The sequence below is a fragment of the Daucus carota genome, chromosome 3, assembly GCF_001625215.2.
Source record: "Daucus carota subsp. sativus chromosome 3, DH1 v3.0, whole genome shotgun sequence".
Taxonomy (NCBI): Eukaryota; Viridiplantae; Streptophyta; class Magnoliopsida; order Apiales; family Apiaceae; genus Daucus; species Daucus carota.
The window spans coordinates 51,772,694-51,784,218 of record NC_030383.2 but is presented as its reverse complement, the minus strand read 5'-3'; the positions used below and the strand labels follow the sequence as shown (position 1 = coordinate 51,784,218).

At 34.5% G+C, this 11,525-nt stretch overlaps 2 protein-coding genes across 3 annotated transcripts; one reads left to right on the top strand and one right to left on the bottom strand.

The window, feature by feature from the left end:
* Positions 1–9: 9 nt before the first annotated feature.
* LOC108211565 (carbon catabolite repressor protein 4 homolog 3) lies at positions 10–3,657 on the bottom strand. 2 transcript variants are annotated; one of them, XM_017383198.2, is made up of 13 exons: positions 3,310–3,655; positions 2,623–2,786; positions 2,398–2,463; positions 2,258–2,310; positions 2,085–2,166; positions 1,877–1,963; positions 1,682–1,774; positions 1,552–1,584; positions 1,356–1,468; positions 1,134–1,260; positions 962–1,047; positions 518–602; positions 10–271 (listed from the first exon to the last, which is right to left on the bottom strand). In XM_017383198.2, the coding sequence occupies exons 1-13, from the start codon at positions 3,569–3,571 to the stop codon at positions 179–181; spliced, it is 1,344 nt and encodes a 447-aa protein (XP_017238687.1). In that variant the 5' UTR covers positions 3,572–3,655; the 3' UTR covers positions 10–178. The 2 variants fall into 2 exon arrangements, with proteins under 2 accessions (XP_017238687.1, XP_063945390.1); XM_064089320.1 differs by lacking the exon at positions 10–271 and having other exon boundaries at positions 518–652; positions 941–1,047; positions 3,310–3,657.
* A 484-nt stretch (positions 3,658–4,141) lies between these two features.
* Positions 4,142–7,995, top strand: LOC108211451 (ATP-dependent Clp protease adapter protein CLPS1, chloroplastic). Its single transcript, XM_017383056.2, has 3 exons — positions 4,142–4,418; positions 5,916–6,060; positions 7,485–7,995. Exons 1-3 carry the CDS (start codon positions 4,346–4,348, stop codon positions 7,744–7,746), a joined length of 480 nt encoding a protein of 159 aa, XP_017238545.1. The 5' UTR covers positions 4,142–4,345; the 3' UTR covers positions 7,747–7,995.
* The last annotated feature ends 3,530 nt before the right edge of the window (positions 7,996–11,525 follow it).

The following is an 11,525-nucleotide window of genomic DNA, read 5'->3' as shown; positions in this document are numbered from 1 at the left end:
TAAACCTCGTAGGTATTCAAAACTGCTTTCTGTTGCTTCAAATCGGTGATGCTACAATCTTCATGGTGTTTAAATTTGCAGTGATATGGTAAATCAATATTGAATGAAATCCGCAGTTTAAACTTGCATTCCTTGCAGTAATTTACTGGAGATTATTGACTAAACATACAAAAGATGATTATTTTTCCAGTGATAAATTCCTACTGATGCTTTCTGGTGTCCTTAGGAAAGCAAACTCAGAGATCAAAGCCAGATGATCGCTGCCCAAGTTCTGCATTCACAACAAAAGAAGTTACTTAATTATTTTCAATTGCTAGTATTTGGGACATGAATTTCACTGATGGAATAATAATCTACAGTGGAAACCATGTCCAAGTAGAAAAGAACTTGAGAGTATAATTCACAAGTTCAGCAGAAAATTTATTGTATTTATATGCAAAGCGATAATCAGGTTACTAAATATTATTGGTTTAAAACAATCTGGTTTGAACTTGAAATTGCAACAGAATGTTCTTACTTTGGATGGAAGACCTCGAGTCTTCTGCAATATATCAATCGGAACAGTGTCCATAACCCGAGTCGGTTTGAGATCACTAGTGTGCCTGCATAAAGAAATATCAAAATATTTAGGGTCTATAGCATTACTATAAAGGGATCGCGCTCAAAAGAGAACCACTCCTTAAAATAGAACCATAGAACCACTAAGGTTCTGCTGCAAGACCATAAATTTTAAATAGATTTTTAGGATCTAAATCTAAATACATGTTTTTTTTCATGTTTTTTCATCATTGTGTGTGTTCAAAAATAATTTTAAAATTAATACATAGATTTTGACATTTTTTTGCATGTGAAGTTCTGCTGCAGAACCCTTCATAATAAGGTAAGGGTTCTATGGTTCTCTCTCTAATGGTTCTCTCTGGAACATGACTCTACTATAAAGATGAACTTGTGAACATTTTACCATAGATAGTCGACTGTGCCAAGAAATTTTGAGTGGTATGACGTTGCTAAAGGTTCGCCTATAGAGTCCCTTGTTGCCATAGATCCCTTGCCAAGGAAAGCACAATACACATTATATGAGCAATGAGCAGACTTGAGAAATAGAATCTCTTGATAACAATGAAATATAATACCTGTACAGTAGAATATGAGCTACTGAGCTTTAAGGGGTGAACAGCTACATGAGTATCAGTCGTTCCGGTGGCAACTTTTAGCTCTTCGTTTGTCCAACAAGCCTTTGAAGATCTGTAATATTTGAATCTACAGGAAACAAATTCAGATCTTCATGTTCAGTATGTCTTATGGAAAGAGAGGATCCAAGAAAAGTTATGACAAGATTTTGGTGCTATCAGTACCTATCAATCAAATTTATCTGATAACTTTTTTCTCTTTTAGCACTGAGAAGATCATTTGGATGACAACGTTTCTGACCTGACAAGTCTCTGCGGTCATGCAGCATCACATTTAGCTGCAAGGACGGACACAGATTATATTTCAAAGATGCTATTCATTTCTAATTTAATCTATCAGAGTTGGAGAGCTTTTTCATACCTCTGATGAAGATATGAACTCGTAAATTTCACTCTGCAAAGAAGTTGAAAAAAAACACACATTATAACAGAAATGATACTGACAAAGAATTGAAATACAGATTACACTGATACAGATATAGATGGAACACCTGGGGAGTGCTGTTATAATCACCTGCAAGCACCACAGGTATGTTGCCCCATTTTTTGGAGAGATCATGAGCTTTTGAGGACAATAAACGAATCTGAAAATTTGAGCAATTTATGCATGAGCTATACAAGTGACGATTTGTAAATTTTATATAACCGGATGGAGCAAGAAATCAAGGAAAACGTGAGAGACTTACTTGGCCTATTTTAATTTCACCGCGACTTGGTCTAAAAAGTACATGAATGTTCCCGACTACAATACGTAATGATTCATCTCTACACATCTTGCTGCGTCAAATCAAGTAAGGTGCATAAATACCAAAGAGTTCAACAAATACTTAGAAACAGAGGAATAAGCATATATTGTGAAGAGCTATTCCTAACTTCGGGGAGTAAATGATGTACCTCAAACACAGATAGTTGAGCAACATTATCACGAAGACCAAATTGCTTGAATTCAATGTTTTCCTTATCTATTAACCGGAACCTGAAATGATAATTGTGAAACTGAATCAGCTGAGAAAAGACTATGCATATAATGTTGTAATGATTAATAATGCACTGAAATGAACTCTTACTTGTCCGACTTCCAAAACATTGCACAACCATCCACCATATCACCAGTCCGCCGCTGTTACAAATCAACAACTGTAATCATACTATGAAAAAGCATATTCAAATTTTCAAATGTTAATGAAGGTCAGGAGAAGAACAGTACCTTATAAGAACCGAGATATCCTGCTTTCTCCAAACTAAATGAAAGATCGTAATACTTGTCCACCTCCTGCACAAGCAACAGAATCACCCCACCTCTTTACTTGTGATAAATATTCACTCAAACAGATTACTAGTGAAGACAGAATTGCAAGTGCAATCTACTTTTTCTTAGCAAACTATTATGAGGAAAGAAAGTTTGTTAGTTGATTTATTTAGAGAAACTTACTTGCAAACATATTATATCAGGATCCCACCCTGTGAGTTCATCTTGTATAAGTTTGTTGCGCCGACCCCAATTCATGTAAGAGGAGGGCACATTCAGGTATAGATCTTTGTGTTTTGAAGCATTTTTGTCCCCCAATATGTTATATGACACCACCTTAAATCTTGCTGCAGAATGCAAATTTAAATAACCATTCAGGTACTTATGATCAACACAATTCCAATATAAACAAACTCCAGAATGAGCAAGTCTTTTCTTTCTTTTGTTAAATCAGAATAAGCAAGCTAAAACTTATTATATTCATAATGTATGTATGTGAAATCCATTTTCACCCTTTCTTAAATTTTACTAGATAACCTGGTTTTGATAGAACTAAATATTAGTTCATTGCAAGAAAATTACCACATCAACTGAAGTTGAACCCTTGATCCCTTATCAGTTATTACTCATATGGGTATTTTATATTCGATAGGCTTACAGCAGCTTGTTGTGCTTCTAAATTTGCCTCTTTTTTGCTATGCAGAGAGAAATTAATATATATTACAACTACAAAAGAGGGAGCATGCTAGGATATGAGTGCGCGTACAAATGTATTGAGTTTAGGCTACCAAGGACTAGGAACAAACAATTTGAAGTGAATTATGCCATATAGTCTGTACTATTAATTAAAAGCATTGAAATTAGAATTACCTTGTGATAAAAGTGGAAGGACTAGATGAGCATCATCAGCTTCTACCCAACTGCGACAAATCTCAGGCTCGGATGACACTGCTTTTTTACTAAGAGATGAAGATGGTGTGGAATTATTGAAGCAGCAGAAAGTGGTGGTGGTTGGCTTGAATAACCTGGACAATGACTTGTTGCTGGTGGAGATGAGGAACCCATGGCTGAGCCATGAGGCTGAGTTTGTGGAGCAGGCCATCCAAGAGTGCAAAGAAAGAGTAACCAGCATGTTGTTAATTTACAAGTCCCTGTAAACAAACAAAAAGTTCAAAACCTATTATTCACAGACTGTAATTTAAACAAACTCTCTACTTTCTCCAGATTTAAACATATAACCTTGCTTCGAGTAAAATGTTCGAAAGTACATGTGACAGAAATTTAAATACCAGCCTTTCTTAATAATAGTAGGAATAAAGAAAGGAAAATGCTAGATATCTTAAAAATTGTTCTCAATTTTTTTTTCTCAAATTTAATTAGTAATGTATGATTGACTTCACTCACGCTAATTATAACCAGATCCTTATGTACATTAACTACATAATTAAAATTAGTTATTTATTTGCCACATAATTTGAAGAAAAAAAAATTGGGGGAATAAAGAAATCTATTCAATGGAACTAGATTTTTTTCAAGGAAAATACTTGAGATTTTTCATCAAAATGCAGGCAAACAACTGATATCAAAAGAGTCCACGTTGCAGAAATAAAACAAGTGATACTGATATAAGTGGAAATATATGTTGTCTATATACAGAAAATCCCTACCATCAGAACCACAAATACTGGCAAGAGTGAAGAGTGACTCAATTAAAATTTTGTGGGAGGGACCCATTTGTTGAATTATAGCCTAGAATGTCAATTTTCTTGTTACATGATAAAACCTAAGCCACTGGTGTGAAATATTTGCATTCTTGATAAAGATTTGATTTTTACAAAAGCCCATAAAATTTCACAATTACAAAACCCAGGAAGAAAAACAGATTAGTTGGAGAGAGATAGAGGAAATGGTGGCCATGGAAACTGCCATTTGTGGTAGAGTTGCTATTTCCCCTCATCAAATCTTTCAGAACAAATCAGGTTTTCCTTTATCTCATTCTCTGTATCTATATCTATGTATGTTTTTACTCACATGTGCTGTTTATGTTAACATGCATTAAGCATCAAGCTTCAAGCCCTTTTTATATGTATTTCAACAACTGACTTTATGGATTGCCTTAGTATGTCTGATTCATTACTGTATATAATACTAGGATTATTTAAGGGTTAATTATCTAGTTGGTCACTGAATTTAGTAGCTCCCTCGCTTCTCTTAACAGAGGCCGAGGGTTCGAATTTTGTCAAAGACAGGATTAGAACAGTGATGATTGTTCTTGGAAAAACCAAGTGACAAAGAGAATGGACATTATCAACTCGTATTCCAAAAAGTGATTATTAGAAATACTTTGTTTAGTCAGCTGAAGCGCAAAATGCTTGCTTTCTTTTAGTTGTTGAAGGTTTCAAGCATTGTGACGAAGGTTTTTTTGCTTTTAAACAGTGCCAAAAAACACTTTGTGATGCTAAATTATAGCAGTGGTTATAGTTATATTGCATCTAGCATTGGACTTGCTCTAAAAGATAATGAAGTTGAATTCAGTACTAAATACCACCAAATACGCAACTTGACAATATATCGAAAATATAAGATGGTGACTGGTGAGTCTTATTTAATTTTAATTCTTTAATTCACAAGCATTATGAAGAAAATATGATGAATGTATTAGAAGCATCCAATGTAATTTACATTAATAAGCAATGAGAAGAACTCAATTTTCATCCTTAGAAATCTTTCAGTCGCTCAATAATTGCATAGAATCTTAAGTGAAGCTAAAGAAGTTTGATGAAGATGAAATATTATCAGATGAGAAATCAGAAAAAAGATATGGCATGAGAGAGAGAGGTGGGACGGTAGTATGGGGAGAGAAGATCTGATTATGTAGGATCTTATCTAATGAGGTCTTTGAAGCCAAGAAATACTTGATAATATTCTGTATCTGGTTTTTTTCTTATAATATTTTCATTAACAACAATAATATATTATTTTAATAAATTATATAGTTTGTGCAGTATACCGGATTTTTTACAGAGAGATTTAATCTTTTGACTGCTGGCCTGGCCAAAAGCAGTGTAAATATTTCTGTTTCGTGCTGTAACGAAAGGAAAAGAACAAATTATGGACACGTCACTTCATAGTCTATAGTGTATATGAACATGCTGATAGTCTTACTTGTATGCATTACACTAAAAGGATTCCTTTTATGCAAGTCTGTTAATGTTCCACAAATTCATATATGAAAAGATGATAAACCCCTGTACAGGTTTCTGTAGTTGATTATCTTTTTTTTACTTTGATAATTATTTTATTTTAACACAATGCATGACTTGATTTGATTATATGATTGTTCTAATTAATTTATTAGATGATAGGCTACATTTTAATAAATGTGACATTTTTTTAATGGTATCTGTTTACCATTCAGTTTCTCTTTTTCCTTGCAAGAGTAAGTTATAATTATCATATTCTTACGTATACCTCAGGGGATAAATATCTTTACAAGAAATGCGCGAATCGGAGCAATTTTATGGCAATGTCAGCAACAGGAGTTGGGAAAGGGGGTGGGGTAATGGACAAGCCAGTCATTGAGAAGACGACCCCAGGCCGTGAATCAGAGTTTGACGTAAGGTATCACATTAAACTCTTCTTCACTAAACATTATTTCAGAATCAAATTACTTGTGTGGGGTTTCTTTAGAAAGAAATTCTTTCTTTTGATGTTGAAGGTTAGTAAAAAATTACAGAAAAATAGAGTAACAAGCAGGCCTAATAGATTTTTAAGATTAGTTATAAATGTGCATAACCATATATAGGACTCACACTGAGAGTGGGTAAAGAATTGGAGGTCTTCAGATGCGGTTTATGAAGGATTGTGGCTGGCTTCGATGAGGTCCTCAGTTTGACATATTTCTGTCTTGGTTGATAAGAGGACTGAGCATATTACACTTCTTTGAGTTACTTTGGTGGGTACTACAAGGTAGGTGACTTCTGAGGGTTTGGAGAGTCTGATAAAGATGTGACTTGTTAGGGTTGCCAACCATGTCTTGATTAAGTAATTACAGTAGTGGTAATCATAATTTTCCTTTAGGAACAATCACCAAATTGTATATTGCTTCGAGTGTATTCTTCTGGAGGAGCATTATTGCCTAAATGCACAGGCCGTCCTGTGCAGAACCCTGTGGATGTGCAAGGAGTCCTGTAGCACTGTGCATCAGAATTAAGGGTCCTAAATATTTGTATATTATTTGATTTTAGGTAAAAAGAAAAATTAGTAATTAATAAATAAATAAATATTTACAGATATTAGTTTATATATATCTTAATAATAATTTTTTCCTCTTATCCGTTTTTCTCGGTCCTTTGACTTTTCACATGCAACTCAAAGTGCTTGAACTTGTAGTGAAATAATTAAGGGCATACTTGACAATTGATGACAATTTCCGTCTTTCCGGAAAACCGTGTAATTTTAGTGTCTACTTCCGAGGTAAGTCCCTGGCATAAAGCATTCTTCAAGCTAATACCAAAACAACTGTGAAAGCAATTCAATTGCGCATTTTGCCATTGATGACTGACTGGGTACCTATGAATTCGTCTGCTGGCCTATGGGCAGCAGTCGTGTGCTTGTCAGATACTTGCTCTTTGACTAGGAAAAATATGTTAACATATGTTCATCTAGTTTAAGTAAATTACTAATATAATTAGCAACATAAATCAGTTACTTTTTTCAAGCCAGTTCTATCATCAGCAAGGCTTGAGTCATTTCCTTCTATAAAACAAAAGGCAATTACGGCAATGCCCATCTGTTGGGGTTTCCTTGACCACTCATTATCAATAAATGGCGTAAGAACATGAGTTAGAAAAGCTGATAAAGGTTCCATATCCACCTCATTGAACATGTCATTCTGTGTATTAAAATCAAAGTTCATTTATGATACGAGTTTGTCAGTAACTAAGATCACTATGCTGGTTTTATATATTGGTGTGTGACTAATCTGATGTGGGGTGTCGTTTTCTTGCTGCATATATAACAAATATGATATTCATCGTAATCAGGAAATCAAAGAAAATGGCTCCACCATATCGGGTGATGCTGCATAATGACAACTACAACAAGAGGGAGTATGTTGTGCAAGTGCTGATGAAGGTTATCCCTGGAATGACAGTGGACATTGCTGTCAATGTTATGCAGGAGGCACATCACAATGGCTTGGCAGTTGTAATCATCTGTGATCAAGTAGATGCTGAAGATCATTGCATGCAGCTTAGAGGTAATGGTCTTCAGAGCTCAATTGAACCTGCAAGTGGAGGCTGTTAATTGCATTTCAGCATTCTGTGGCTAGTTATAATCTATATGTAAAATTAAGAAGCTAGGATCATGGTTATATATATGTATATAGGAGCACAACTGTTTGAACCTTATTTGCTATGGTTAGAAAGAAAAAATATATGAATGAGAAAAGCACAGATATGGCCTGTTAAACCAGATAGTTGGTGAATTTACCATGCTAAACCACAGAGTCTATTTCTTGTTCATTATGTTAATATCAATTAAGTGTTGCAGCTATGTGATATACAAATTATATCTTACATATTACTCAGATTGCTATATTTGTTGTGTATTTTGATGCGTAATATGATTTCTGAACTTCTTGGTGTGTCTAAAATATGATTTTGTTAGAATATGATCCTGGTAAGCCCTCCTCCTAACACCTTGAGGTTTTAGGAAAATTGGTCACTTAACAGATTTGATAGCACAAAGTATAAAGGCTCCTTAGTATTAGTTTCGTAGCAGAGAAACAAGAACTGTACAAGAAGAAATCGTGGACTTTTACACCACCACCCCTATATGCTTCTCTGTGGTTCTTTCTAGTGTCATACCCGCCTGAATCTGCAAAATTTCAAGGACTCCCTTCCTCCCACACAGGCACACACAAGATTCATTTTCTTTGTCAGTATTGTAGACTCCTAATAATATGAATTTTAAATGCTTTTGTTCTGAATTTTTCAAGATTTGGTTTTTTGTATTTTACGTGGATGTCCCCTCCCTCCAACACATCATGTACTTCTTTTCCAAGATTTAGCTTTGTGTAATAGGAGTGTATTTCTGTGTCACGCACACTGAATTCACATTCTTTGTCAATACGAGTGTGCTTCTAATAATAATTCACCTCAGAGACCCCCCACCAGATGTTGCTCTCAGGTGCTTCCTAGCTTTGGTCCCTGAGATTCCCAAATATTTCATTGCATTTTTCAATGATAGTGTACTGCAATACATAGTCCCAGACACATCCACACCATACATTTATGTGATATTTCATTAGTTTCTTCCTCACTTTTTCAAGATTCGATGACTTTTTGTGTCCTGCATTTTTTTTCCGATTTATAGTGAGACAAGTCCTCACCAGTCTTTATCAGCTTTTTGTAATTTATGCAATGCCACTGCAATTTTTTGGATTTGAATGTGAATATTGACGGGGATTCATTTTTGTGCTCTCTTGATTTTTTCAAGAAGATGAGTGTGTAAAAAAAAATGCAAATCATTCTATTTATAGTGTAAAAAAATTAAACGTTATATTTACAAACGTTACGATTTCAGACTGCTTTTTATAACATCAATATTAACATTACATTCAAGCAAATTCAAGTAGGTGAACTGATAACCAAAACATATAAAATTAAAAATTAATATAAAAGGAGCAGAGTTGGTCAGCCCACCTTCCCGGGCCTGGCTAACTAATTCACAATCAAATGAAAAGCGGGTCAGCGGAGTTAGGCCCGCGCTGCACCTGCTCTTATATACAACGAGATTATATGTTATTTTCATTTCTCACAGAATTTAGTTATCAATAATCTTGAGGGAGATAACGCATCAATTTGACATTTATAACCTCGGATATGATTGTTTTGCATTGAGAATAAGTAATATCACGGGAAGAAGTAAATTTCGTTAGATAATACTTATCCATATTTATGTGAACCTTTGATGAAATAAATATATAAAACAACGATAACAATAAACAAGACACCAAAAAAGTTATACGTGAAAACCTCCTCAACGTAAGGAGTAAACCACATAATCGTAGTCCACCCACACAATTCATTATGATAAATTATATGTGTAATACATGAAGTTCTTCTTTAGAGAAATACAATCACCTTTACACTCTTCTCACCTTCACACTTGTGGAATAATTCGTTAAAAAGTATGCAAGCAAATAAGACAACACTAAGAAAAACTCGGGTAGATTTATCTTCACTGTGGTGCCAAAAACTTCTGCCCAGTAGCCCCTTAATAACTGACTTTCTGGACCTCCAATCTAATCTCCACCGTTCAAGATCTAATATCAGTGTTAGGAAGACGCCGTCCAAAATCAGGACGATCTGACCGTTGGAACCTCGGGAATTGCAAAAGATAGCTAGTGCAGCCGGATATTTTTCTACGAATTTTCACACGATATCTCTCTTGTGTCTATTTTCACTCTACTTATTTTAACATATATCCTCCTATTATTTGTATAAAGGTTTTTCTTTATTTTTTTATCTCCTTGTAAGCCAAGATAAGGGTAATCCAATTGGCCTTCTAATCTCATGGAAAGAAATCAAAATCCAACAAATTTCCTACTTTCTAACTATAAAAAAGAGTTCGCCATTCCGGAGATTGAACAACATACCTTTAGCTTCCCTTTATCTAAAGTCCTCATCAACATATTAGAATCATTATCATTGGTGTGTACGTTTTTCACCTCAAACAACCCTTCCTCAAGAGCGACTCTAATCCAATGATACCTTGCAAGAAATATTGAAAGATCAACTATATTAATAGCTTCTTAATTATCATAAAAAATCACACAGCGTTGTTGTGGGAAGCCAAGCTCTTGCATCAACCGCTTTAACAACAACTCCATACAAGCTTCAGTTGTTGCTATATACTTTGCCTCTCCCGTAGAAAGTGAAACACCATTTTGTAATCTAGATTGTCATAAGATTGCTCCCCCCAAAAAGTCGTCAAATATCCAGAAGTGGATTACAATGTATCGTTATCTCCTGTCAAGTCAGAATCTATATATTCAATAAGCACTAGTTTACCATTCTCAAATGTAAGACCCAGTTTGGAAGTACCTCTAAAATATCACATAATTAATCCACTTAACCGCTTTTCAATACTTCATAACGTGATCATTTGTTAGATAAAGACTGACAATCCCAACTACAAAAGCTATATCAGGTCTCGAAGATATCATAACATACAACAAACTTCTTACTACTAAGGCATAAATTTAAAATGTTACTTAAAATATTATATAAAAATAGAGTAATATTATATATTATGATTAATCTCCGCGAGATTCCATGAATCTCGCGGAGATCCCCATTCCTTGTTTGGGACATGGATTGAGGAGCAAAAGAATTCCCGTAGAGGAATGGGGACGGTTTCAGGGATTGGTATTAGATTCGCGGATCAAAAGCAGAGATAGCACTACCCGGTCCCATAGTGACCCGATACCCATCCCTACACAGTATGCATACAAGATACAAATACAAAATAGAGATGTAATGATGTTAAAAAAAAACTTACAATTTCTGTTCGAAGAAGTAAAAACGGACTTCGTAGGACATCACGACTTGCTCAAAACTTTATAAAAAAGACAAAGACATCCATGTTGATAGACTAAAGTTCAAGAAAGTTAATTTTTACAAACCAGTTTCATTCGTCTCAAAAACATTCAACGATATCTTTTTCTGTAACAACTTACAGGTTATTCTTAAACAGAAGAAAATAGACAACGAGATGTTTTCCCAGACGGATATTAATGATGGAAAAACTAATCTTAAGCATTTGAAGAACGATAGATTCAAATTACACGATTAAATCATAAGAGCTGACAAATAACTGACGATCATGTTAACCAATTGAAAATGAATATACACATGTTGCAATAAAAGATATAACTAGAATAAAGTTGAATAATATGCATAGTTAGATTAATCGGGATGGTGTCGAAAGTACATAAATATCCTTGTTTGTATGGTTTCAGAAATTTTAGGAAGGACATAAATAGTCTTTTGCGAAGTATTGTGAGCAATTAAGGATAT

Bases quoted from the DNA above. Each gene is read 5' to 3' on its own strand.
- LOC108211565 (XM_017383198.2), bottom strand. From the start codon at position 3,571: ATGCTGGTTACTCTTTCTTTGCACTCTTGGATGGCCTGCTCCACAAAC. The intron at 1,261-1,355 runs GTACTGATAGCA...TGTTTCCTGTAG, and splicing joins CAGATAAATTTGATTGATAG to ATTCAAATATTACAGATCTT. The intron at 603-961 runs GTAAAATGTTCA...TTCTTTATGCAG, and splicing joins GGCACAGTCGACTATCTATG to GCACACTAGTGATCTCAAAC.
- LOC108211451 (XM_017383056.2), top strand. From the start codon at position 4,346: ATGGTGGCCATGGAAACTGCCATTTGTGGTAGAGTTGCTATTTCCCCT. The intron at 4,419-5,915 runs GTTTTCCTTTAT...CGTATACCTCAG, and splicing joins AATCTTTCAGAACAAATCAG to GGGATAAATATCTTTACAAG. The intron at 6,061-7,484 runs GTATCACATTAA...CATCGTAATCAG, and splicing joins GAATCAGAGTTTGACGTAAG to GAAATCAAAGAAAATGGCTC.